The sequence below is a fragment of the Microplitis mediator genome, chromosome 7 (assembly GCF_029852145.1).
Source record: "Microplitis mediator isolate UGA2020A chromosome 7, iyMicMedi2.1, whole genome shotgun sequence".
NCBI lineage: Eukaryota > Metazoa > Arthropoda > Insecta > Hymenoptera > Braconidae > Microplitis > Microplitis mediator.
In genome coordinates this window covers 25,234,586-25,257,131 of record NC_079975.1, presented here as the reverse complement: position 1 = coordinate 25,257,131, position 22,546 = coordinate 25,234,586, and the positions used below count along the sequence as shown (strand labels likewise).

At 27.8% G+C, this 22,546-nt stretch overlaps 3 protein-coding genes across 3 annotated transcripts; 1 reads left to right on the top strand and 2 right to left on the bottom strand.

The window, feature by feature from the left end:
• Nucleotides 1-1,603: 1,603 nt before the first annotated feature.
• On the bottom strand, nt 1,604-5,413 carry LOC130671989 (homeobox protein Hox-B3-like). Its single transcript, XM_057476169.1, has 4 exons — nt 5,238-5,413; nt 3,364-3,506; nt 2,157-2,473; nt 1,604-1,715 (listed from the first exon to the last, which is right to left on the bottom strand). Exons 1-4 carry the CDS (start codon nt 5,377-5,379, stop codon nt 1,604-1,606), a joined length of 714 nt encoding a protein of 237 aa, XP_057332152.1. The 5' UTR covers nt 5,380-5,413.
• Nucleotides 5,414-12,493: 7,080 nt separating this feature from the next.
• LOC130671988 (putative mediator of RNA polymerase II transcription subunit 26) lies at nt 12,494-14,727 on the bottom strand. The gene is made up of 3 exons (XM_057476168.1): nt 14,343-14,727; nt 13,681-13,823; nt 12,494-13,111 (listed from the first exon to the last, which is right to left on the bottom strand). The coding sequence occupies exons 1-3, from the start codon at nt 14,725-14,727 to the stop codon at nt 12,494-12,496; spliced, it is 1,146 nt and encodes a 381-aa protein (XP_057332151.1).
• Nucleotides 14,728-18,885: 4,158 nt separating this feature from the next.
• On the top strand, nt 18,886-21,820 carry LOC130671987 (homeobox protein Hox-B3-like). The gene is made up of 3 exons (XM_057476167.1): nt 18,886-19,569; nt 20,093-20,235; nt 21,212-21,820. The coding sequence occupies exons 1-3, from the start codon at nt 19,185-19,187 to the stop codon at nt 21,818-21,820; spliced, it is 1,137 nt and encodes a 378-aa protein (XP_057332150.1). The 5' UTR covers nt 18,886-19,184.
• Nucleotides 21,821-22,546: the final 726 nt, after the last annotated feature.

Here is a 22,546-nt window from a genome sequence, read left to right as displayed (position 1 = left end):
GAAAAGTCCGAAGTTGACGGAAATTCGACGAAAAATTCGAGAAAACTTTTGTAAGTAAACTTTTGTTAAAGCAAACTGTGCTATTAAGGTAGTTTGCGACCAACTTGACGACAAGTTGTCAACAACTCTAGCTTTTGCAACTTAACCTGCTAGAAGTTACCGCCAACTTTCTCGCAGAAAGTGACCGTCGACTTATTGGATTTCCAACTTTTGGTTCAAGCGAAACTAGAGAGTCAAAGTAATATTTGAATTTTTTCGTTTATTAAATTCTCCTAATAGTTATAAAAATTAAATATTTTAATTTATAATAACATAACGAATTTATAAATTTACAATTATTTCTTATTTAATGAAAAAAAGTAATAAAATGAACACGTTATTTTTGACTCATATACAGTTTTATAAAAAGACGTGGCAGCAGCGCGTTTCAACTTCTCAAACATCGACATTCAAATTAAAGCGGGAAAAATTTATTTCTAACCTCGTCGATGGCCGAGATTATAAAATATAGTTTAACTTAAATTATTTAAATAACTACACCGGTAACACTAAATTATTAAAATGTTATCAGATTCCAAAAATAATCAAGTTTTTTATTTATTAAACTTGGGAGATTCATAATAAAAAAAATAGAATAAGTCATGGCGGAAACTTGTCAACCACATAAAAGTCTGTGTATAAGAACTTGGAACATGTCAGTTTTAAAAATTTATTTTCAAAGAAACTAGATAGTGAATCGTTTTCAAACTCTGTTTATATATATACTAAGTTTCAAATCTTTAAATTGGAAAATTTTTTTTTGCAATAGATTCGCCCAATCTTTAATGATCTCATACTCAGAGAGTTTAGTTCCTGTATTAGATATTAAGATTAAGATTTTAAATATAACAACTTATTTTATTTATTTTAATTTTCAACATGATTTAAATCAATATTTACTATGATTATAACTATCAGTATAATTGTGGACAAATGGTTGTTAGGAGTAAGTGAGGATCAAAGTCAAGAATTAGGGATCTATATAAAGTATGGTTTGCAGTGAAAAACGGAATTACTTAACAAAAATTTATTTATATTTTTCATATAATTTTTGTTGTTAAGTATACAGACGTAGTGATTACAATCTTAAATAAAATATTATAATTATTGCATACAATTATCTTCTAAAATAACATACACAATTTTTTGTATAAAATCTTAACTTATATGCATCAAGTATTTAAAAAAAGAAAAGCTAGTAATAGCATTAAAAATAACTTAATTTATCAAAGTTACAATTTCAGTAATGATAAATAGTTGGTGTTTCCTGAACTGAAACATTAAGTTTCCAGAAACAAAAACTAATTAATATAAATAGTAAACTAAGTAATTAAAAAGAGTATAAAATTCTACATACTAAATTATCTATAGTATTTTAATATTAGTTAGCGATTCAATTGAGATCCATATCTCACATCCTCACTACTTACTTAATTATAATTTTCTTCCCTTCGGGCTGAAAGCGACAACTTTCATCCCGCTGTGCACAACGAAGTTGCCGCGGAGTGGAGAAAATTAGCATACACTGGACATACTCCTTGGGCAGTAATACACTACTTATCCACTAAGTATTTATACGTATTGCCCATGAATTAAACACTGGATCATTATTTGCCTGATCTCTCCTTAATGACTTAACATTACACAAAAATATCAACCTTACGTAAGAATTACGTCTATCAAATCCCATTATTTACAGAAGTTAAATGGATTCCATATAATCGTTGTACCAATTGCACTCATAAATATCGGTGTTGGAATCAATCGGTCTGTTTTTTGAGTAAAAGTCTGAAAGTTGATCTAGATGAATTTTTTTGACGAGTTTCTGCGAGAGATCGCGATCATCGTCACTGTCATTAACCGCATCGATAGTATTGTGTTCTCGACGGTCATGATGTGCGGCTTCATCAAAGTTTCCATAATAATCATTATTATCATTATTATCATTATCATTATTATCATCATTATTATTATTATTGTTATTATTATTATTATTATTATTATTATTATTATTATTATTATTATTATTATTATTATTATTATTATTATCATTATTATTATTATTATTATAGAACCCATTGAAGGGTGAATAATAATTATTAATGTTGTTATTATACGTTTGGGCGTCAGAAGATTCAGTATAAATGGTAGCATTTTGCATACTTCCGCTGTATGCCGGTTGGTAGTTGGTACCATTTGTCCAGTAGTTACCGTCGTTTTTAAAACCCATATCTTGATTCGGTGGTGAATGATGGTAATGTATAGTTGAACCTAATCCAAGTGGGTTCATTCGCCTACGATCAACGTCTTCAGCGGCAAGTAACTGATTTCTTCCATTCTTCGGAGGATTTAAATTTTTCTTGTCGATTTTATCGACTTTACTTCCGGTAGTTTTTTTCACCTTCATTCGATAATTTTGAAACCAAACCTTGACCTGTAAAATAATTATAAATTTAATAATTTTAGAAAATAAGATTAATGAATATTTTTATTACTATCGATGGTCACTATTTTATTACTAATTACAAATAACCGAAATTATATTTTGCATTTGGCTTAAAAGAACAAATTTACTTGTCGTTGTTTTTTTCCAGCTCCAGCCAAAATTTAATTTTTTTCGAAAAAATTTTCCAAAATTTATTTCGAACGTTTGTTTATAAATTTCTCGGCTTAAATTCAAACTACACGGAAAAGAGAGCAGTGGAAAAATTAAAGTTCTTAGTGCGCAAACCGGGCCTTCGAGTACTATAGTTTACAATTTAATAATTGAGACTACTCCTTGTAATAAAGTAATTAAAATTATGAATACCAAATTTTATAGTTTCTAATGTATCTTTAGCTAAAAAGCAACTTGAAAATGTCAGTCACTCATTATCTTCATCTGTTCTTATTTGAAAAATGTATAAGTTATAGAAGAAACGGTAAAAATGATATATAACGATGTAGTTTTATATATTGCAGTCATAGAATAAAATTATACCCATATATAAAATATTGCAAAAAAAAAATTTAATGTTCAATAATAATGCAATATTTTGAGAAAGAAGTTTCATTATATAAATTGAAATAGTTGCTATGTCGGAAATAATTTATATTTTACAGTTTCGAAGTAGCGAGACTTTGCAAATGTTTGAAACTGAAATAAATCATGGATTTATATTTAATTTTTTTTTTTTTTCCGTGTAATTATTGAAATTTTATCGATATTTAGGCATTCCTAATAAAAACTAATTTTTTTTTCTTACAGTCAATCCGAATGTTGACTTAAAATAACAAAAATTTAATTTTCAAATAATAGAAGAGAAAAAAAAAATTTCTCCTTACCTGTTGTTCTGTGAGACCTAATCTAAATCCTGTCTCAATTCTTGCTTCACGGCATGGGTAATTGTTCTCACAGAAAATTCTTTGTAGCTCGGAAAGTTGCTCCTCGGTATATGTTGTTCGGTTACGTTTTGAATTCTTCTGTTCTGTAAAATAAAAAAAAATTACTATCATATTTGTTTATTATTTGTTTGCACGTAATTTTTACGCAATTTATTTTATAATTACAGTGTAAAAAAAAAAAATGATTGTAAAAATATGTTCTTACATACTACTGATACTTGTTTAATAAAATATTATATAATATGAAAATAACATATATGGTTGAAATACATGATAAATATCAGAAAATATATGTGGCCAATTTAACTATATTTTCTGATATATTTTTTTTCATGTTAAAAAGTATAATATTCACCATATACGGGCCCGTATATGTTTAGTAGGGTGGCGCAAAAAAACCGATTATTTTTTTTTTTTCGATCTCGCATGAAAATTTGTTGGTTTACGATGTTTTAAGAAGCCTCTCCAAAAATCAGCTCGATGAAAAATTTTCAAGAGGTTTCTCACGAATTTTGAAAATATCAAAAACGACGGAAATTCGGATTTTTAATTCTAAATTTTTTTCTTTCTCGTGGCAGCAATAGTTTATATTTGTAAAATCATGTCTATGCTGAAAATTTCAGCCCTAAATTTAAATATTTGAACGGCGCTCAAGAATTTTGAATATTAACTGATAATATGTAACTAATAGTTTGAATAAGTTTTTATATTTTTTTAAAACTCAATTATTGTCATTTCACTTAAATATGACTTTTGCGTGACCAAAAATATACAGGACAGTCTTAAACAATAAAATTTGGTAAGTTTTGAATAAGCGAAAAAACCTACAAATTGAATTAAAAAATAGAAAAGTATGTAAATAACTTGATATTTGTATTTCTCGAGTTATATTTTCATTCATTGTCATGCAAAGTGGTGAAAAAATCGAGAAGCTTCATTGTTAATATTTAAGGGTCGCTCAAAAACGTCCAAAAGACAGCACTCGGAAACATTCAAAATTCTTGAGCGAGGTTTAAATATTTAAGTTTTGGGCTGAAATTCTCAGCGTAGTCATGATTTCACAATTATAAACTATTGCTGCGACGAGAAAGAAAAAAATTTAGAAATAAAAATCCGAATTTCGATTATTTTTGATATTTTCAAAATTCGTGAGTGACCTCTTGAAAATTTTTTATCGAGCTGATTTTTGGAGAGGCTTCTCAAAACATCGTAAACCAACGAATTTTCATGCGAGATCGAAAAAAAAAAAAATAGTCGGTATATATATACGAAAAATATATTTTTATCATACATCAAAATATATAGGGGAGACCGGGGCACAAAGGCCCCCTTAAGCCGGTTTTTTCTTCTTATGGCTTTTGACCATCAAATTCGTTTATATTCTATCTCTTTCGGAAGAATCAATCGAAATTTTGCAAAAAATAAAAAAAATTTTTTTTTTTTTCTGGGGCACGAAGGCCCTCTCCCCAAAAAATTGTTAACAAATTTTTTTTTTATTCCCCGTCAAGTTATGACCACTACAATGTTTTTATCATACTTTAGGTGGATATGTGATATATGGGGAAAAATGGACCACTCAAAAAGAAAAATTGTAACGAAAAAATTAACTTGACGGAAAATATTTAAAAAAAATAATAAAATAAAAAATAATAATAATAATAATAATAAAAAATTATTCACTCCGCGAAAACTCCCCTGCGGAGTGAATTTTACTCCGAGGGGAGTGAATAATTAAAAAATCATTCACTCCGCGAATTTTCGACAGTGTATTAAAAAGTTATACGTAATATTTATACAAAATATTAAGATCTTACCTTCTGTAACAGCTTGCTTTATTTCCTGGGAGGGTGACATATTTCGGCAACACTGATTTTGCTGTTGCTGAAGCTCGAAACGAGGTAGATGACCACGATTTATTTGAGGGTTGTATCTTGGTGTGAAATTACCAAAATACATTTTTAATTTTTTCCCGATACCAAAAACCGCAAATTAATTTTAAAATCTGTCCAAGTAAACTAACTCTCGAAACGAACTCTACAAGATCACTACAAGAACTGTGTTCTCTGCTCGCAAAGTCAGTCTATTTAAGCAGAATGAACACTTACAAGGTGAGAACATCGGAAACGGTTATTATTGGTCAATATTGGTTAGAGAACGCCTCCATATATCATTTGAGTATTCTTTGAATGGCTAGTTATAAGATTTTAACACTTAGAACAAAATACTATTGGCGCCTGATTCTAGATAGTGTCAGGTATAAGATTTAAGTACCTGTCGCAAGTGTACTTAAAATAATATTAAGAAAACTATTCTCCTACTGAACTAGAAACAGTAAATTATAAAAACTCTTGTAGGTTACTCCAACTATCGATAATATACAAATGAATGAAGATTTTAGAATTCAAAAATTTTTGATATTTCCATTTAAATAAACAGTGCCGAAATTTTTCAAAACTTTCACGAATGCAGTTTCATCTGTTTGAATGAGGATGAATCGTTAATAGGTTTTACTGAAATATTTTCATAAACCTGAATTTGTAAAAGATAAATGTATGCATATATTAGGGTACGCGGGAAAACAGTTGTTTTTTCGACTTACCTACACTATATAGTAGGGTGGCGCAAAAAAACCGACTATTTTTTTTTTTTTGATCTCACATGAAAATTTTTTGGTTTACGATGTTTTGAGAAGCCTCTCCAAAAATCGGCTCGATAAAAAATTTTCAAGAGGTCGCTCACGAATTTTGAAAATATCAAAAATAATCGAAATTCGGATTTTTATTTCTAAATTTTTTTCTTTCTCGTGGCAGCAATAGTTTATATTTGTGAAATCATGACTACGCTGAGAATTTCAGCCCAAAATTTGAATATTTAAACCTCGCTCAAGAATTTTGAATGTTTCCGAGTGCTGTCTTTTGGACGTTTTTGAGCGACCCTTAAATATTAATAATAAAGCTTCTCGATTTTTTCACCATCAATTTGCATGACAATGAATGAAAATATAACCCGAGAAATATAAATATCAAGTTATTTACATACTTTTTTATTTTTTAATTCAATTTGTAGGTTTTTTCGCTTATTCAAAACTTACAAAATTTTATTGTTTAAGACTGTCCTGTATATTTTTGGTTATGCAAAAGTTATATTTAAGTGAAGTGACAATAATTGAGTTATAAAAAAATATAAAAACTCATTCAAACTATTAGTTACATATTATCAGTTAATATTCAAAATTCTTGAGTGCCGTTCAAATATTTAAATTTCGGGCTGAAATTTTCAGCATAGTCATGATTTTACAAATATAAACTATTGCTGCCACGAGAAAGAAAAAAATTTAGAAATAAAAATCCGAATTTCGATTATTTTTGATATTTTCAAAATTCGTGAGTGACCTCTTGAAAATTTTTTATCGAGCTGATTTTTGGAGAGGCATCTCAAAAAATCGTAAACCAAAAAATTTTCATGCGAGATCGAAAACAAAAAAATAGTCGGTTTTTTTGCGCCACCCTACTATATAGGATACGTTAAAAAAAAATTATGTTGTAAGATTAGGGCTTAGCCATTGCATATTTTAGTTGTTCATTAATTTAATTATAGCAAAATTTTTTTTGCTGTTTCTGAATTTTATAGCTCGTCAACTGATAAATACACAATGATGGTCAATATATATTTTTTATTAAAAATAGAGAGCTCGAGAAAAAAAACGTCTTATGTAAGAAAGGCAATTATATATATTTTATTTGTTAGTAGATCGAACCACATATTTATTTAACGTATAAACATTATTAAATCCGACAACTAATCGTATAATATGGACAGTTAATAATAAGTAATATAATAAGGGAAAGAGTGGGAGAAGCTAGATGATGTCACGTTGGGTCCCGTCGGAAGGCCTCTTCTTCCACGTCTTCGCCAGCCTCAATCAGTGCTGCCAGATCGTGCGATATTTTTACCCCTTCCCGTGGTGAAATAGCATGGAGTGTAAAGGCAGGAGGGTGTAAAAATTCCGCACCATCTGGCAGCACTGGCCCCAATGTTCATTCAAAGTGGGGGAAACGCCGAGAAGCGTTATAGGGTTACTTCATTAATATGATTCTCAATAAAAATAAATAAATTCCTGTTGTCCGAAAAGTGAAAAAAAAAAAAAATTTATACAGCTTTCCAGTATAGAAAAGTATAAAATTTTCAATATATATTTTATTTTTACCAAAATTCGTGGAGTTTAATGAATTCAATAAACTGCTAACTTTCCCTTCTTTATACTTTTTCAAAATTTATAAGATTTAAAAAAAAAATTTTTGTCATTAATTTTGATATTTTTCAAGAAAGAGAATCCGTTTAAGACCCCCCCCCCCCTATCCCTATTCCATTTAAAAACAAAGTCCAGACCGCAAAAAAAATTTGTAAAGACCTTATTTATTTTTAATGACTGCATACTTATAATTCTATTTTTTTTTCAAGAACAACATATTTGTTTCTGTCGAGAAATTTGAAAATAGATCAAACTCATGAAATAATAATATGAAAATTTTATTTTTTTTTTTCAAATTTTTATGGGAGTCTGTCGTACCCTGAGTATTTCGTATCGCTGTGATGCTAAATAAATATATCAAACTCGTAGAAATATGATGATGAGAAGAAAATTTTCTTTAGCAAATTTTTAAAGGGGTCCGTTGTGCCCCAGTATCTCTTATATTTTTTTGAGCAACAAATTCGCACAATAAAATCCCTTGTTAAATAAAAGTATTAAAAATGATTTCACATGTTAAACGCCCATAAGAGATAGTATTAAAAAGGATTTGAAGAATTAGAAAGTATTCAAAACGATTAAAAATCAAATCCTTTTTAATACTTTTGAATCCTTTTGTTTAATAAGGAATATCAACACCTATACAATACAACCTTGTGTTAACAAGATGAGATATATCTGGTAAGATATTAGTTCTATATGTATAATTATAAATGACTAAACGAATTTTAAATCACTGTTAATTAATATTTAACTACCCAGTAGATATATATATACTATATGACTAGTATATATGAGTTAATGTTTTCGTTTAAATATCAATAAATTTAGTCATGAAAAACACATATCAATTTAACTTAAATATCCTTATAAATTTGAAAATTATAATTTTTTTTTTCCAGTATGTAATAAAATTATCGATCCGTGTACGTGCATGTTTAAAAATATATGGCTTTTACCTTACACATTCTGTATAATACTTCAGAGTTCTAACGTTATCAATGATTCACATTTTTAAAAGAAATTTTTGTTTAAACATAAAACGTTTAAAAAATTTCATATTTTTTTCAATCACAGCTCATTGTAGTTCATTAACTAATAAAGTAGTATACGTACTCAAAGATCATTGTCTATGATTGTGCATTGGTTATCAGTACTACAACGACTAACAATAAATCCTTTAATAACAATAGTAACAGACGTAATTTTTTGTAATCGTCAAACGATCGCATACGCAAAAGTATTTTTTTCCTGACTGCATTGCTCATTTTTAAAAGTACTCGAGAAGTAAAATTGCTGTACACCGCGGACAGCGCCATCATAAACCCTAGAACGCCACAGATACACTCTCGATATGTGCTTATGTTTAACTGTAGCAGTGAAGTCATTGCATAATTTATGAAAAGTGAAGCTAACAATTAGTATAGTAAGTAGTTTTAAAAAATTAGTTTTTTCTGAGTCAGAACTCGAACGTCATCTTCAGTTTTTGAAATGTGAGCATAAATGTTATTTTTTTTTTTAAATGTATTATTGCATTTATGCTTATAATATATATTGTTTATTATTAACTATTAATTCATTTATAAAAATTATTGAGATGGGTAGTGTCTATCAGGAACTGAGTACATCTGGTTCCAAAATTTTGTCGCCAAAATATCTATACAATGAGGCGACGTCTACAATTGTCTAATTACTGTATGTTGTAAAGCTCGGGGCCTATTGTCTAGCCTGTGAATTAGCAGCGGGATGCAATACACAGATCGGTGACAATAGCACATGCTCACTATCTAGTGATTTGTGTTTTCTTATCTTTGAGAAGCCGAAGGATTTTGCCAAGTGTATATATGGACTTCATGACTTATGACATCATTTAGAATCCTCTTATTGAATTACTCTGGCGACATAACAGATCTTTCGATAATATTTTTTTTTGTTTCTAATTTAAAATTGCCTATTCTCGGTTGAGTCTATACTAATTTCTTTAAAATATTCATATTTCAATATTCGTTAACAATTTTTATTGTAAATTTTTTATGATTCTTTAGAGAATATCTTTGACGAATTTTTAAATTCATTACTCACAGAAAAATATTTGAGAAGACATATATTTGTTACAATGATATTTTAAATTTTTAAATAAAACAATATTGAATATTATAGATTTCTTTTCAAAAAAAAATAAATAAATATGGTCACTACATTTAAATGCAGAGGCGGATTTTATTTTACACTCAGTTTTAACATCCCGTATGAAAAAACAATATTTGGTTAAAACATATAAAATCATATATGTTTGCAACAAAAAAATATATGATATATTATATTGTATATTATAAAAAATCATATAGAGATTTTCGCCGATTTAATATAAAATTATATACAGTAGTAAATATATGTATTCCATATATGTAACTGATATATTTTTTATATTAAGCTATACATACATTTACATTTACCTGATAATATATTGTATTGATATATTTCCTTTTATATTCAAAAAAGATATAATTTTTATATGAAATAAAATAAATGGTAGCATATAATTTATATTATATATGGCACGATATATTTTCTTTGTTATATTTAAGCATATATTTCATTCGGTGTATGTATATGTATATGGGTATATTTATTTGCATCAAATTAACTAATTTTGAAAATTTGAACTGCAGATTAGAGAGTATATCAAAATTTAGATCTAGTTTAATTGGAGTTGATCTCGTGTGAAAATAACATATATGGTCAAAATATATGTAAAAATATATGATAAATATCAGAAAATATATGTGGCCAATTTAACTATATTTTCTGACATTTTTTTTTTTATATTAAAAAATATAATACTCATCATATACGAGTCTATATATATTTAGCATGTATAAAAAATATATATGTCAATCATATACAAAAAATATATTTTTATCATATATGAAAATTATATTTTTATCGTACATAAAAATATATATTTCTATCATATACGAAAAATATATTCTGATCATATATAAAAACATATATTTATATTATGTATGGAAAAAAAATGTTTCTTATTCGTATGACCAACTCCAATAAAATTAGATCTAAATTTTAATATACTCTTCAAATCGCAGTTAAAATTTTCAAAATTAGTTCATTTGATGCGAATATATATACCCATATACATATACATACACCGAATAAAATATATGCTTGAATATAACAAAGAAAATATATGGTGCCATATATAAAACACATTATATGCTACCATATATATTTCTTTTCATATAAAAATTATATATTTTTTAAATATAAAAGGAAATATATCAATACAATATATTATAAGATAAATCTAAATGTATATATAGCTTAATATAAAAAACATATAAGTTACATATATGGAATACATATATTTACTACTGTATATAATTTTATATTAAATCGGCCAAAATATCTATATGATTTTTTATAATGTACAATATAATATATCATATATTGTTTTGTTGCAAACATATATGATATTATATATTTTAACCATATATTGTTTTTTCATACGGGTAGGGGTGTGCGAATATTGCACGAATCGAATCGAATATTTGAATAGTTCGATTCGATTCGCTATCGAATAATTTGTTAATTTGAATATTCGCACACCTCTAATTTGAATCAATAATTACTATTAGTATGACTATTATTATAATTTTGAACAAATGGTTATTAGGAATAAGTTAGGATTAAAGTTAATAATTTGGGATCTATGAAAAGTAAAATGGCTTGCAGTAAAAAACGAAATTACTTGACAAAAATTCATTTATATTTTTTATATAATTTTTGTTTTTCAGTATACAGAAATAGTGATTACAACCTTAAATAAAATATTATAATTATTGCTTACAATTATCCTCCAAAATAAAATACTTAATTTTCAGTATAAAAGCTTAACTTATTTGCACAAAGTAATTTAAAAAAAAAAAGTAATAGCATTAAAAATATCTTAATTAATCGAAGTTCTTACAATCTCAGTAATAATAGTATTTGGTGTCTTCTTAACTAACACTATAAGTTTCCACAAATAAGAATTGATAAATATAAATAGTAAAATAAGTAATTTAAAAGAGTATACAATTCTATACTGTAAAAAATCATCAGGGTAAGTCCAAGCGGTGTAGGTGTTAAAATTGGCGGTGTTAAATTTCAACACCGAAAGCGGTGTGAAAATAACGCCGCCACCGATGTAAATATTCTGTACCGGTGTAAAAAAAAATTCTCCGGTGTTAAAAAAACACCGCAGCCGGTGTAAATGTTCTAGGCGAGTGTTAAAATATTTTACTTTGTAAATATTTTTACTTGATCACTATACTGGTAAGTAAATGATATTTATTATTAATTTTCATAAAGAACTGACATTTGTTCGTGTTTTATAATCTTTAAAGTTAATACTCCAAGCAAGCGCAGTACCCTGTTTTTACGCCGGTTACCCCGCTTTTACACCGGTTACCCCGATTTAACACCGGTATTTTTAACACCGGTAAATTACTCCTTTTACACCAGTGTAATTTTATTTTAACACCGGAAGGAGTTGAAATGAGTCCATTTTTAACACCGCTCTTTTTACAGTGTATATACTAAATTATCAATAGTATTCTTATAATATTATTAGCAATTCAATTGAATTCCATATTTTACATCTTCACTATTTATTTAATTATAATTTTATCTACTGACTTTTATTCTAATTACCCATGAATTAAATACTTGATCATTATTTACACACTCCCTTCTTAATGACTTAACAATACACAAAAATATCGGCCTTACTTAATAATGACATCTATTAAATCCCATTGTTTACTGAAGTTGATAGAGATTATGGGTAGTGCTTGAATAATTGAAACTATTGATATTGTTGTTTAACTCATTCGATGGTGTAATTCCTGGGACAGAGTTAGGGGTTTGCTCTGAATCAGGAATTACTCGGTATGTATAACAGTTACTGTTATTAGCCGGATAGCCAGTGACAGTAGTGTGTTCTTTATAGTTATAATCGATGTTGTCAACAGGGTTTACATAATAACCGGTATAGTTATTATTATTATTATTATAGAACCCATTGACGGGTGAATAATAATTATTAATGTTGTTATTATACATTTGGGCCTCAGAAGATTCAGTATAAATGGTAGCATTTTGCATACTTCCGCTGTATGCCGGTTGGTAGTTGGTACCATTCGTCCAGTAGTTACCGTCGTTTTTAAAACCCATATCTTGGTTTGGTGGCGAATGATGGTAATGTATAGTTGAACCTAATCCAGGTGGGTTCATTTGTCTACGCTGAACGTATTCAGCGGCAAGTAACTGATTTCTTCCATTCTTCAGAGGATTTAAATTGTTCTTGTCGTTTGTATCGACTTTACTTGAGGTAGTTTTTTTCTTCTTCATTCTACGATTCTGAAACCATACTTTGACCTGTAAAATAATTATAAATTTAATAATTTTAAAAAATAAGATTAAGGAATATTTATATTACTGTCGATGGTCGCTATTTTATTACTAATTACAAATAACCGAAATTATATTTTGCTTTTGGCTTGAAAAAACAAATTTACTTGTCTTTGTTTTTTTCCAGCTCCAGCCAAAATTTAATTTTTATCGAAAAAATTTTCCAAAATTTATTTCGAACGTTTGTTTATAAATTTCTCGGCTTAAATTCAAACTACACGGAAAAGAGAGCAGTGGAAAAATTACAGTTCTTAGTGCGCAAACCGGGCCTTCAAGTATTATAGTTTGCAATTTTATAATTGAGACTATTCCTTGCAATAAAGTAATTAAAGTTACACTGATATGAGGATTTCTTAGCATTTAAAAAAGATTTTTTAGTATTTAAGAAATCATTTCTTAAACATCATTCTTTTGTATTTAACAAATATTTCTTACTATTTAAGAAATGATCTCATGATCTCATTAAAAAAAAACTTTTTACTATATCTTACAGATATGTCACTAATAAGTAATAAAAAAATATCAAATTTTCTCACCTGTCTTTCGGTGAGTTTCAATTTATTTGCAGTATTAATTCTGGTCCGACGGCATAAGTGATTGTTTGCACTGAAAATTTTTTCGAGCTCATTGAGCTGCTCCGTAGTAAATGCAGTTCGTGCTCGTCTTTGTTGACTCTTTTCTGTAAAATTAAAAAAAAAAATAATTATTATATTTGTATATCACTTGTTAGTAAGTAATATCTACGCAGTTAATTTTATAGTTACGGTATAAGAAAAAAAATGATCGTAAAAATATGTTCTTACATACTACTGATATTTGTTTAATAAAATATTATGCAATTAGCATTTAAACTATAGTTAATTAATTTCAAAACTATAGCCCGCCGCAATAATCGCTGCTGCATGATTACTTGATACAAGTAAACGTGTGAAGACATTAAATGAGATTTTCAAAAATTTCAAAAAAGAAAAAAAAATTCAATGAAGACAATTTTCAGAAATTCAATAAACGAATGTAAAAAAAAAAATCAAAAAAATAATTTAAATTTATAATCAGACTCTTGACCAATTAATTAATAGTTAATAATAAATACTAACGCTCTTATCTCCTGAATGAATGAATGAAATTCATACACATGAGGCTTAAATAATTATTAAAGAGTAATACGTAATAATTATTCAAAATAATAAAATCTTACTTTTTGTACTAGTTCGCTCTGCTTTTTGTAAAGGTGATTCATTTTCAAGACACCGATCTTGTTGTTGCTGAAGTTCTTCATTTGGTAATTTGTTAATGTCTTCGTTGATAAATGGCTCTGTTAATTGTTGATGCTGAAATGATTGTTGATTCAAAAACTCAGAATTTGAATTGGCTGCTTCCGAAATATTGTTCGTATTAACAGCATCAGTAAGAGGTGAATTAACAGCATCGGAAAGAGGTGAATGATTACGACTTGATTGGTGGTTGTAATTCCACTCCTCTGACAGGCTCGTTCTCATGCTTTCAGGTGAAGACGGATACGACGGCAACTCTAAAGATGCGAAAAACATCATGCACGTTTCGTTTAAATCAGGAAAAGACATTTTGAATTTATTTCGTTAATATAATTATTTTGATTTAAATAAACCGAAAAATTATTTTCAAATTCGTTCACTGAGAGAAAAACGTGGATATTTTCAAGTAAAACTTCTTAATTGAACTATTAGTTTACTTAAATAGTGAAAATAATAAATATTTTAGTTTGATGAAGTGAACTTGTTCGAGCTTTTACTATTATAAGTCAAGTGAATATGTTTACTTGAATTTAATTTTCTATTACACTCAGTTTTCGAATGAAGTAAGACACGACACTAACTCTACAACGGTATTGTAAGAACTGAGGTCTCTTTGGTCAAAGGCTACCTGATTCGTACAGAGGTAGGGAGCACACCTGATACAACTACTGGAGAAGGATTTTGGTTTAGAACCCCCTCCATGATTCCACTATAGTTTCTATGTCTAATTGTCAGATTTTTACATTCATAACAAAGACTGGCGCCGCCAACGTCTAGACAGTGTATCAGATAAAGGATTTAAATATTTATTGCGGTTTACTTGAAATTATTTGAAAAAAATTACTCTCCTACTGTACTTGAAACAATAAATAACAAAAATTCATTAATGTTACTCCAACTATCAATAATATACAAATTAATGAAGATTTGAGAATTCAGCAATTTTTGATATCCCCACTTAAATGAACGATGCCGTCCTTTTTCAGAACTCTCACAGGTGCAGTTTGATCTGTTTGAATGGGAACAAACCGTTTATAGGTCTCGCTTAAATTTTTTTATAAACTGAAATTTATAATAGATAAATGTATGCATATTGGGGTGTTTCATATTTAGGCGATATTTTTTTTTCTGTCTTACTCAAAACTAATAATTTATAGAAAAAAAAAATTCCGGTATTAATGTAAATTTATTTAATGAAATTTAAATGTTTATACAATTTTTAAAATTTTATCCAATCCAAATTTTGAAAAGTAGATCAAACTCATAACCCGTATGGAAAAACCATATACTGTCGATAATATATAAACAAAAATATGATAAATAACTCAACATATATGGCGGCAAAATTATTAATATTGATTAATATATGATTGATCACATATAATAATTTATACGTTTAATATTATAATAATCCATATTATTAATAATATATGTGATTATATACATGTGATATTGTATCAAAAATTATATATCTGCTTTATATATTAATTTATAACGTAAAATATATATTTCATCTTATAAATTAATTTATAATTTCAATATTATCATAATCCATATAATTTATAATATATGTAATTGTATACATATGATATTACATCTCAAATTGTATTTTCGTTTTATATATAAACTTATAATTTCAATATTTTAAAAATTTCGATATTATTATACATAAATAATTTAAAAAATACACTCATACCAAAAATTAAAGGAAAAAAAAAAATTTTAGAAATTTTTTAGTGATTTTTGCAAGACTGTAACTTCATGAAAAATAATCGTATCGAGATTTAAAAAAAGCATTTTATAGCTTGAAATCTCTAGTTTCATATTTGTGCAAATATATATAAACATATATCTATATAAATATATATTAACATACATTTATACAAATATATGTCAACATATATTTATATAATTATATATTTACATGTATAAATATTATACTTCAGTCAAAAGCGGCACCGAAGTTAAGTAGTACAGTATAAGCACAAGTCGGGCCACAGCCGCACAATGAAAAGCAGATAAAGAAAGGAAGCAGTTGCGATGTAAAGGCAAAAAGTGTAAAAGGTCGTACATGCGGCTATGCACTGGAACAATTATAAAAAAAAAAAAAAATATTATACTTCAGTCATATAATTAAATCATATATCTTATCATATAACTTAACAGGTAATTGTTGACAATAGCGACTCCACACATTTCCTAAAGTTCCAAGTGCTCACACATCAAAGATCTATAATTAAACTTTTTCCACGTGTTCTGCTACACGGCGGAAAGAATTTTCTGTATGTATTTATGTCTTTATCACAAGATATCTATCCGAACCTTGTAACTAAAGTGTGCAAAATTGATAAAAAATGACATAAATTATGCTAATTTTCCAAAATAAATTTAATAAATTTCTAATAAATACAAATAATTAATTTTATTAATACCGTAAGATGGACGGTGGCGATAGAAAGGTCTAACTAAGAGTTATAAATATTTTTGAGCTCTTGTATGGTGAAAATTGGCATATTTCTGTTATTTCAATACACTAACGGTGTACAACAGCTCACCTAGCACTTTGTTGCAAGTAGTTTGGACGGTATCCGCCTTCCTTTGCTAGTATAGTGTCTGACTGAAGCCCGCAACACAGTTTTACGCCGGTCCGTACTAGTAAGAGGTGTAGTCTAAGGCAAGAGTGCGTTAACATAGCCTTACTGACGAGTCCGTTAACGTACTTGGGACGAAATTACAGAAATTATGGCAAATAGGCATATAGCTTAAGTTTTGGTGGTTGACTTAAGAGTCAATACATAGAATAAAAAGAGAAATATGTCAAATAGTGCAGTGTAGCACGGAACAGAAAAATTTCAAACAAAAACTGGAAATCAAGCTAATTTTATACCTTTGGTATACACGTACAATTTAGTAATGCTTAAATAACACCTAAATAAGCAAGTACATCTTTAATCCGCCGACAAATACCAGAGAATGAAACAAGTCTCTTGGCAATTTAAATATTTTTGGATTTTTGCTTGATATAAACAGGTGGAGCCGCGATTCTAAACAGTTACCAACTTAAAATATAGTATAAAATATTATTAGCAACATTTATAAGTTAGCATATAAAACAAATTTATTATCGATATATATGTTGCAAATTATAAAATCATATATTATTTCGGCAAAATTTAGTATATGGCTCCATATATGACTTCTTATAATTCCATATAATTTATCATATATTTTTAATTATACTGAAGCTCATATATTGCTTTTTCCTACGGGTATAAAATGCTTTTTTTTTAAATCTCGATACGATTATTTTTCATGAAGTTACGGTCTTGCAAAAATCACTAAAAAATTTCTAAAATTTTTTTTTTCCTTTAATTTTTGGTATGAGTGTATTTTTTAAATTATTTATGTATAATAATACCGAAATTATTATACTTTTGAAATTATAAGTTTATATATAAAACGAGAATACAATTTGAGATGTAATATCATATGTATACAATTACATATATTATAAATTATATGGATTATGATAATATTGAAATTATAAATTAATTTATAAGATGAAATATATATTTTACGTTATAAATTAATATATAAAGCAGATATATAATTTTTGATACAATATCACATGTATATAATCACATATATTATTAATAATATGGATTATTATAATATTAAACGTATAAATTATTATATGTGATCAATCATATATTAATCAATATTAATAATTTGGCCGCCATATATGTCCAGTTATTTACCATATTTTTTTCTATATATTATCGACAGTATATGGTTTTTTCATACGGGTTATGAGTTTGATCTACTTTTCAAAATTTGGATTGGATAAAATTTTAAAAATTGTATAAACATTTAAATTTCATTAAATAAATTTACATTAATACCGGAATTTTTTTTTGTCTATAAATTATTAGTTTTGAGTAAGACAGAAAAAAAATATCGCCTAAATATGAAACACCCCAATATGCATACATTCATCTATCATAAATTTCAGTTTATAAAAAAATTTAAGCAAGACCTATGAACGGTTTGTTCCCATTCAAACAGATCAAACTGCACCTGTGAGAGTTTTGAAAAAGGACGGCATCGTTTATTTAAGTGGGGATATCAAAAATTGTTGAATTCTCAAATCTTCATTAATTTGTATATTATTGATAGTTGGAGTAACATTCATGAATTATTGTTATTTATTGTTTCAAGTACAGTAGGAGAGTAATTTTTTTTAAATAATTTCAAGTAAATCGCAATAAATATTTAAAACCTTTATCTGATAAACTGTCTAGACGTTGGCGGCGCCAGTCTGGGTAATAAGTGTGAAAATCTGACAATTAGACATACAAACTATAGTGGAATCATGGAGGGGGTTCCAAACCAAAATCCTTCTCCAGTAGTTGTATCAGGTGTGCTCCCTACTTCTGTACGAATCAGGTAGCCTTTGACCAAAGAGACCTCAGTTCTTACAATACCGTTGTAGAGTTAGTGTCGTGTCTTACTTCATTCGAACACTGAGTGTAATAGAAAATTAAATTCAAGTAAACATATTCACTTGACTTATAATAGTAAAAGCTCGAACAAGTTCACTTCATCAAACTATAATATTTATTATTTTCACTATTTAAGTAAACTAATAGTTCAATTAAGAAATTTTACTTGAAAATATCCACGTTTTTCTCTCAGTGAACGAATTTGAAAATAATTTTTCGGTTTTTGTTAAATCAAAATAATTATATTAACGAAATAAATTCAAAATGTCTTACACTGATTCAACCGAAAAGTGCATCGAGTTTCTCGCATCTTTAGAGTTGCCACCGTATCCGTCTTCACCTGAAAGCATGAGAACGAGCCTGTCAGAGGAGTGGAATTACAACCACCAATCAAGTCGTAATCATTCACCTCTTTCCGATGCTGTTAATTCACCTCTTACTGATGCTGTTAATACGAACAATACTTTGGAAGCAGCCAATTCAAATTCCGAGTTTTTGAATCAACAATCATTTCAGCATCAACAATTAACAGAGCCATTCATCAACGGAGACATTAACAAAATACCAAATGAAGAACTTCAGCAACAACAAGATCGGTGTCTTGAAAATGAATCACCTTTACAAAAAGCAGAGCGAACTAGTACACAAAGTAAGATTTTATTATTTTGAATAATTATTACGTATTACTCTTTAATAATTATTTAAGCTTCATGTGTATGGTAATTCATTCATTCATTCAGGAGATAAGAGCTTTAGTATTTATTATTAACTATTAATTAATTGGTCAAGACTCTGATTATAAATTTAAATTATTTTTTTGATTTTTTTTTTACATTCGTTTATTGAATTTCTGAAAGTTGTCTAAATTGAATTTTTTTTCTTTTTTGAAATTTTTGAAAATCTCATTTAATGTCTTCACACGTTTACTTGTATCAAGTAATCATGCAGTAGCGATTATTGCGGCGGGCTATAGTTTTAAAATTAATTAACTATAGTTTAAATGCTAATTGCATAATATTTTATTAAAAAAGTATCAGTAGTATGTAAGAACATAATTTTACGATCACTTTTTTTTTTTTTTACACACGGTAATTATAAAATTACCTGCGTAGATATTACTCATTAACATGTGATATAACAATCTAATAGTTATTTTTTTTCTTATTTTACAGACAAGAACCAACAAAGACAAGCACGAACTGCATTTACTACGGAGCAGCTCAATGAGCTTGAAAAAATTTTCTGTACAAACAATTACTTATGCCGTACAACTAGAATTCAGACTGCGTCTAAATTGAAACTCACCGAAAGACAGGTGAGAAAATTTGAATTTTTTTTATTACTTATTAGTAACATATCTGTAAGATATGGTAGAAAATTTTTTTTTTCTTGTATCATTTTAAAATTAAATTTCTGTTATTTTAACCCAACGTTCTAATTCGCCATAAAAAAAAAAAAAAAAAAAAAAATTGGTTTTTAATGGGGATGCATTAATTTCGTTAAAATTCCAATAATCACACGAAAAAAATAAAAATGAAAAAATTAAATATATACCCATGATTTATTACAGTTTCAAACATTAGCAAAGTCTCGCTACTTTGGATCTCTAAAATTTACATTATTTTTGATGTAGCAATTATTTCAGTTTCATATAATAAGACGTTTTTATTAAAATTTTGAATTATTGTGCATTAAAATTTTTCTGGCAATATTTTATTTACGAGTATAATTTTACTTTATGAGTGTAATGTATAAAACTACATAGTTATATATAATTATATCAAACTATTCAATATTGTGTACGGCCAAAACTCTTATATACTTGTATCTAGATATTAATATATAATATTACATAAGTATATAGACTTTTTCAAGTTTCGTTCAACTAAAGATACATTAGAAACTATAAAATTTGGTATTCATAATTTTAATTACTTTATTACAAGGGGTAATCTCAATTATTAAATTGTAAACTATAGTACTCGAAGGCCCGGTTTTCGCACTAAAAACTGTAATTTTTCCACTGCTCTCTTTTCCGTGTAGTTTGAATTTAAACCACGAAATTTATAAACAAACGTTCGAAATAAATTTTGGAAAATTTTTTTGAAAAAAAATTAAATTTTGGCTGGAGCTGGAGAAAAACAAAGACAAGTAAATTTGTTTTTTTAAGCCAAATGCAAAATATAATTTCGGTTATTTGTAATTAGTAATAAAATAGCGACCATCGACAGTAATATAAATATTCCTTAATCTTATTTTCTAAAATTATTAAATTTATAATTATTTTACAGGTCAAGGTATGGTTTCAGAATCGTAGAATGAAGGAGAAAAAAACTACCTCAAGTAAAGTCGATACAAACGACAAGAACAATTTAAATCCTCCGAAGAATGGAAGAAATCAGTTACTTGCCGCTGAATACGTTCAGCGTAGACAAATGAACCCACCTGGATTAGGTTCAACTATACATTACCATCATTCGCCACCAAACCAAGATATGGGTTTTAAAAACGACGGTAACTACTGGACGAATGGTACCAACTACCAACCGGCATACAGCGGAAGTATGCAAAATGCTACCACTTATACTGAATCTTCTGAGGCCCAAATGTATAATAACAACATTAATAATTATTATTCACCCGTCAATGGGTTCTATAATAATAATAATAATCACTATACCGGTTATTATGTAAACCCTGTTGACTACATAGATTATAACTATAAAGAACACACTACTGTCACTGGCTATCCGGCTAATAACAGTAACTGTTATACATACCGAGTAATTCCTAAATCAGAGCAAACCTTAAGCTCTGTCCCAGGAATTACACCATCGAATGAGTTAAACAACAATATCAATAGTTGCAATTATTCAAGCACTACCCATAATCACTATTAACTTCAGTAAACAATGGGATTTAATAGATGTCATTATTAAGTAAGGCCGATATTTTTGTGTAATGTTAAGTCATTAAGAAGGGAGTGTGTAAATAATGATCAAGTATTTAATTCATGGGTAATTAGAATAAAAGTCAGTAGATAAAATTATGATTAAATAAATAGTGAAGATGTAAAATATGGAATTCAATTGAATTGCTAATAATATTATATGAATACTATTGATAATTTAGTATATACACTGTAAAAAGAGCGGTGTTAAAAATGGACTCATTTTAACTCCGCCCGGTGTTCAAAAAAATTACACCGGTGTAGAAGGAGTAATTCACCGGTGTTAAAAATACCGGTGTTAAATCGGGGTAACCGGTGTAAAAGCGGAGTAAAATTGGTGTAAAAGCGGGGTAACCGGCGTAAAAACAGGGTAAACTGCGCCCGCTTTGAGTATTAACTTTAAAGATTATAAAACACGAACAAATGTCAGTTCTTTATCAAAATTAATAAAAAATTTCATTTACTTACCAGTATAGTGATCGAGTAAGTAAAAATATTTACACAGTAAAATATTTTAACACTGGCCTAGAACATTCACACCGGCTGCGGTGTTTTTTAACACCGGAGAATTTTTTTTAACACCGGTACAGAATATTTACATCGGTGGCGGCGTTATTTTCACTCCGCTTTCGGTGTTGAAATTTAACACCGCCAATTTTAACACCTACACCGCTTG

Coding starts and splice junctions, on each gene's coding strand:
- LOC130671989 (XM_057476169.1), bottom strand. CDS start 5,379: ATGTATTTTGGTAATTTCACACCAAGATACAACCCTCAAATAAATCGT. Junction 3,507..5,237: donor AAAGCAAGCTGTTACAGAAG/GTAAGATCTTAA, acceptor TTTATTTTACAG/AACAGAAGAATTCAAAACGT. Junction 2,474..3,363: donor TAGGTCTCACAGAACAACAG/GTAAGGAGAAAT, acceptor ATTATTTTACAG/GTCAAGGTTTGGTTTCAAAA.
- LOC130671988 (XM_057476168.1), bottom strand. CDS start 14,727: ATGTCTTTTCCTGATTTAAACGAAACGTGCATGATGTTTTTCGCATCT. Junction 13,824..14,342: donor AGAGCGAACTAGTACAAAAA/GTAAGATTTTAT, acceptor TTAATTTTACAG/AAAAGAGTCAACAAAGACGA. Junction 13,112..13,680: donor TGAAACTCACCGAAAGACAG/GTGAGAAAATTT, acceptor ATTATTTTACAG/GTCAAAGTATGGTTTCAGAA.
- LOC130671987 (XM_057476167.1), top strand. CDS start 19,185: ATGTCTTACACTGATTCAACCGAAAAGTGCATCGAGTTTCTCGCATCT. Junction 19,570..20,092: donor AGAGCGAACTAGTACACAAA/GTAAGATTTTAT, acceptor CTTATTTTACAG/ACAAGAACCAACAAAGACAA. Junction 20,236..21,211: donor TGAAACTCACCGAAAGACAG/GTGAGAAAATTT, acceptor ATTATTTTACAG/GTCAAGGTATGGTTTCAGAA.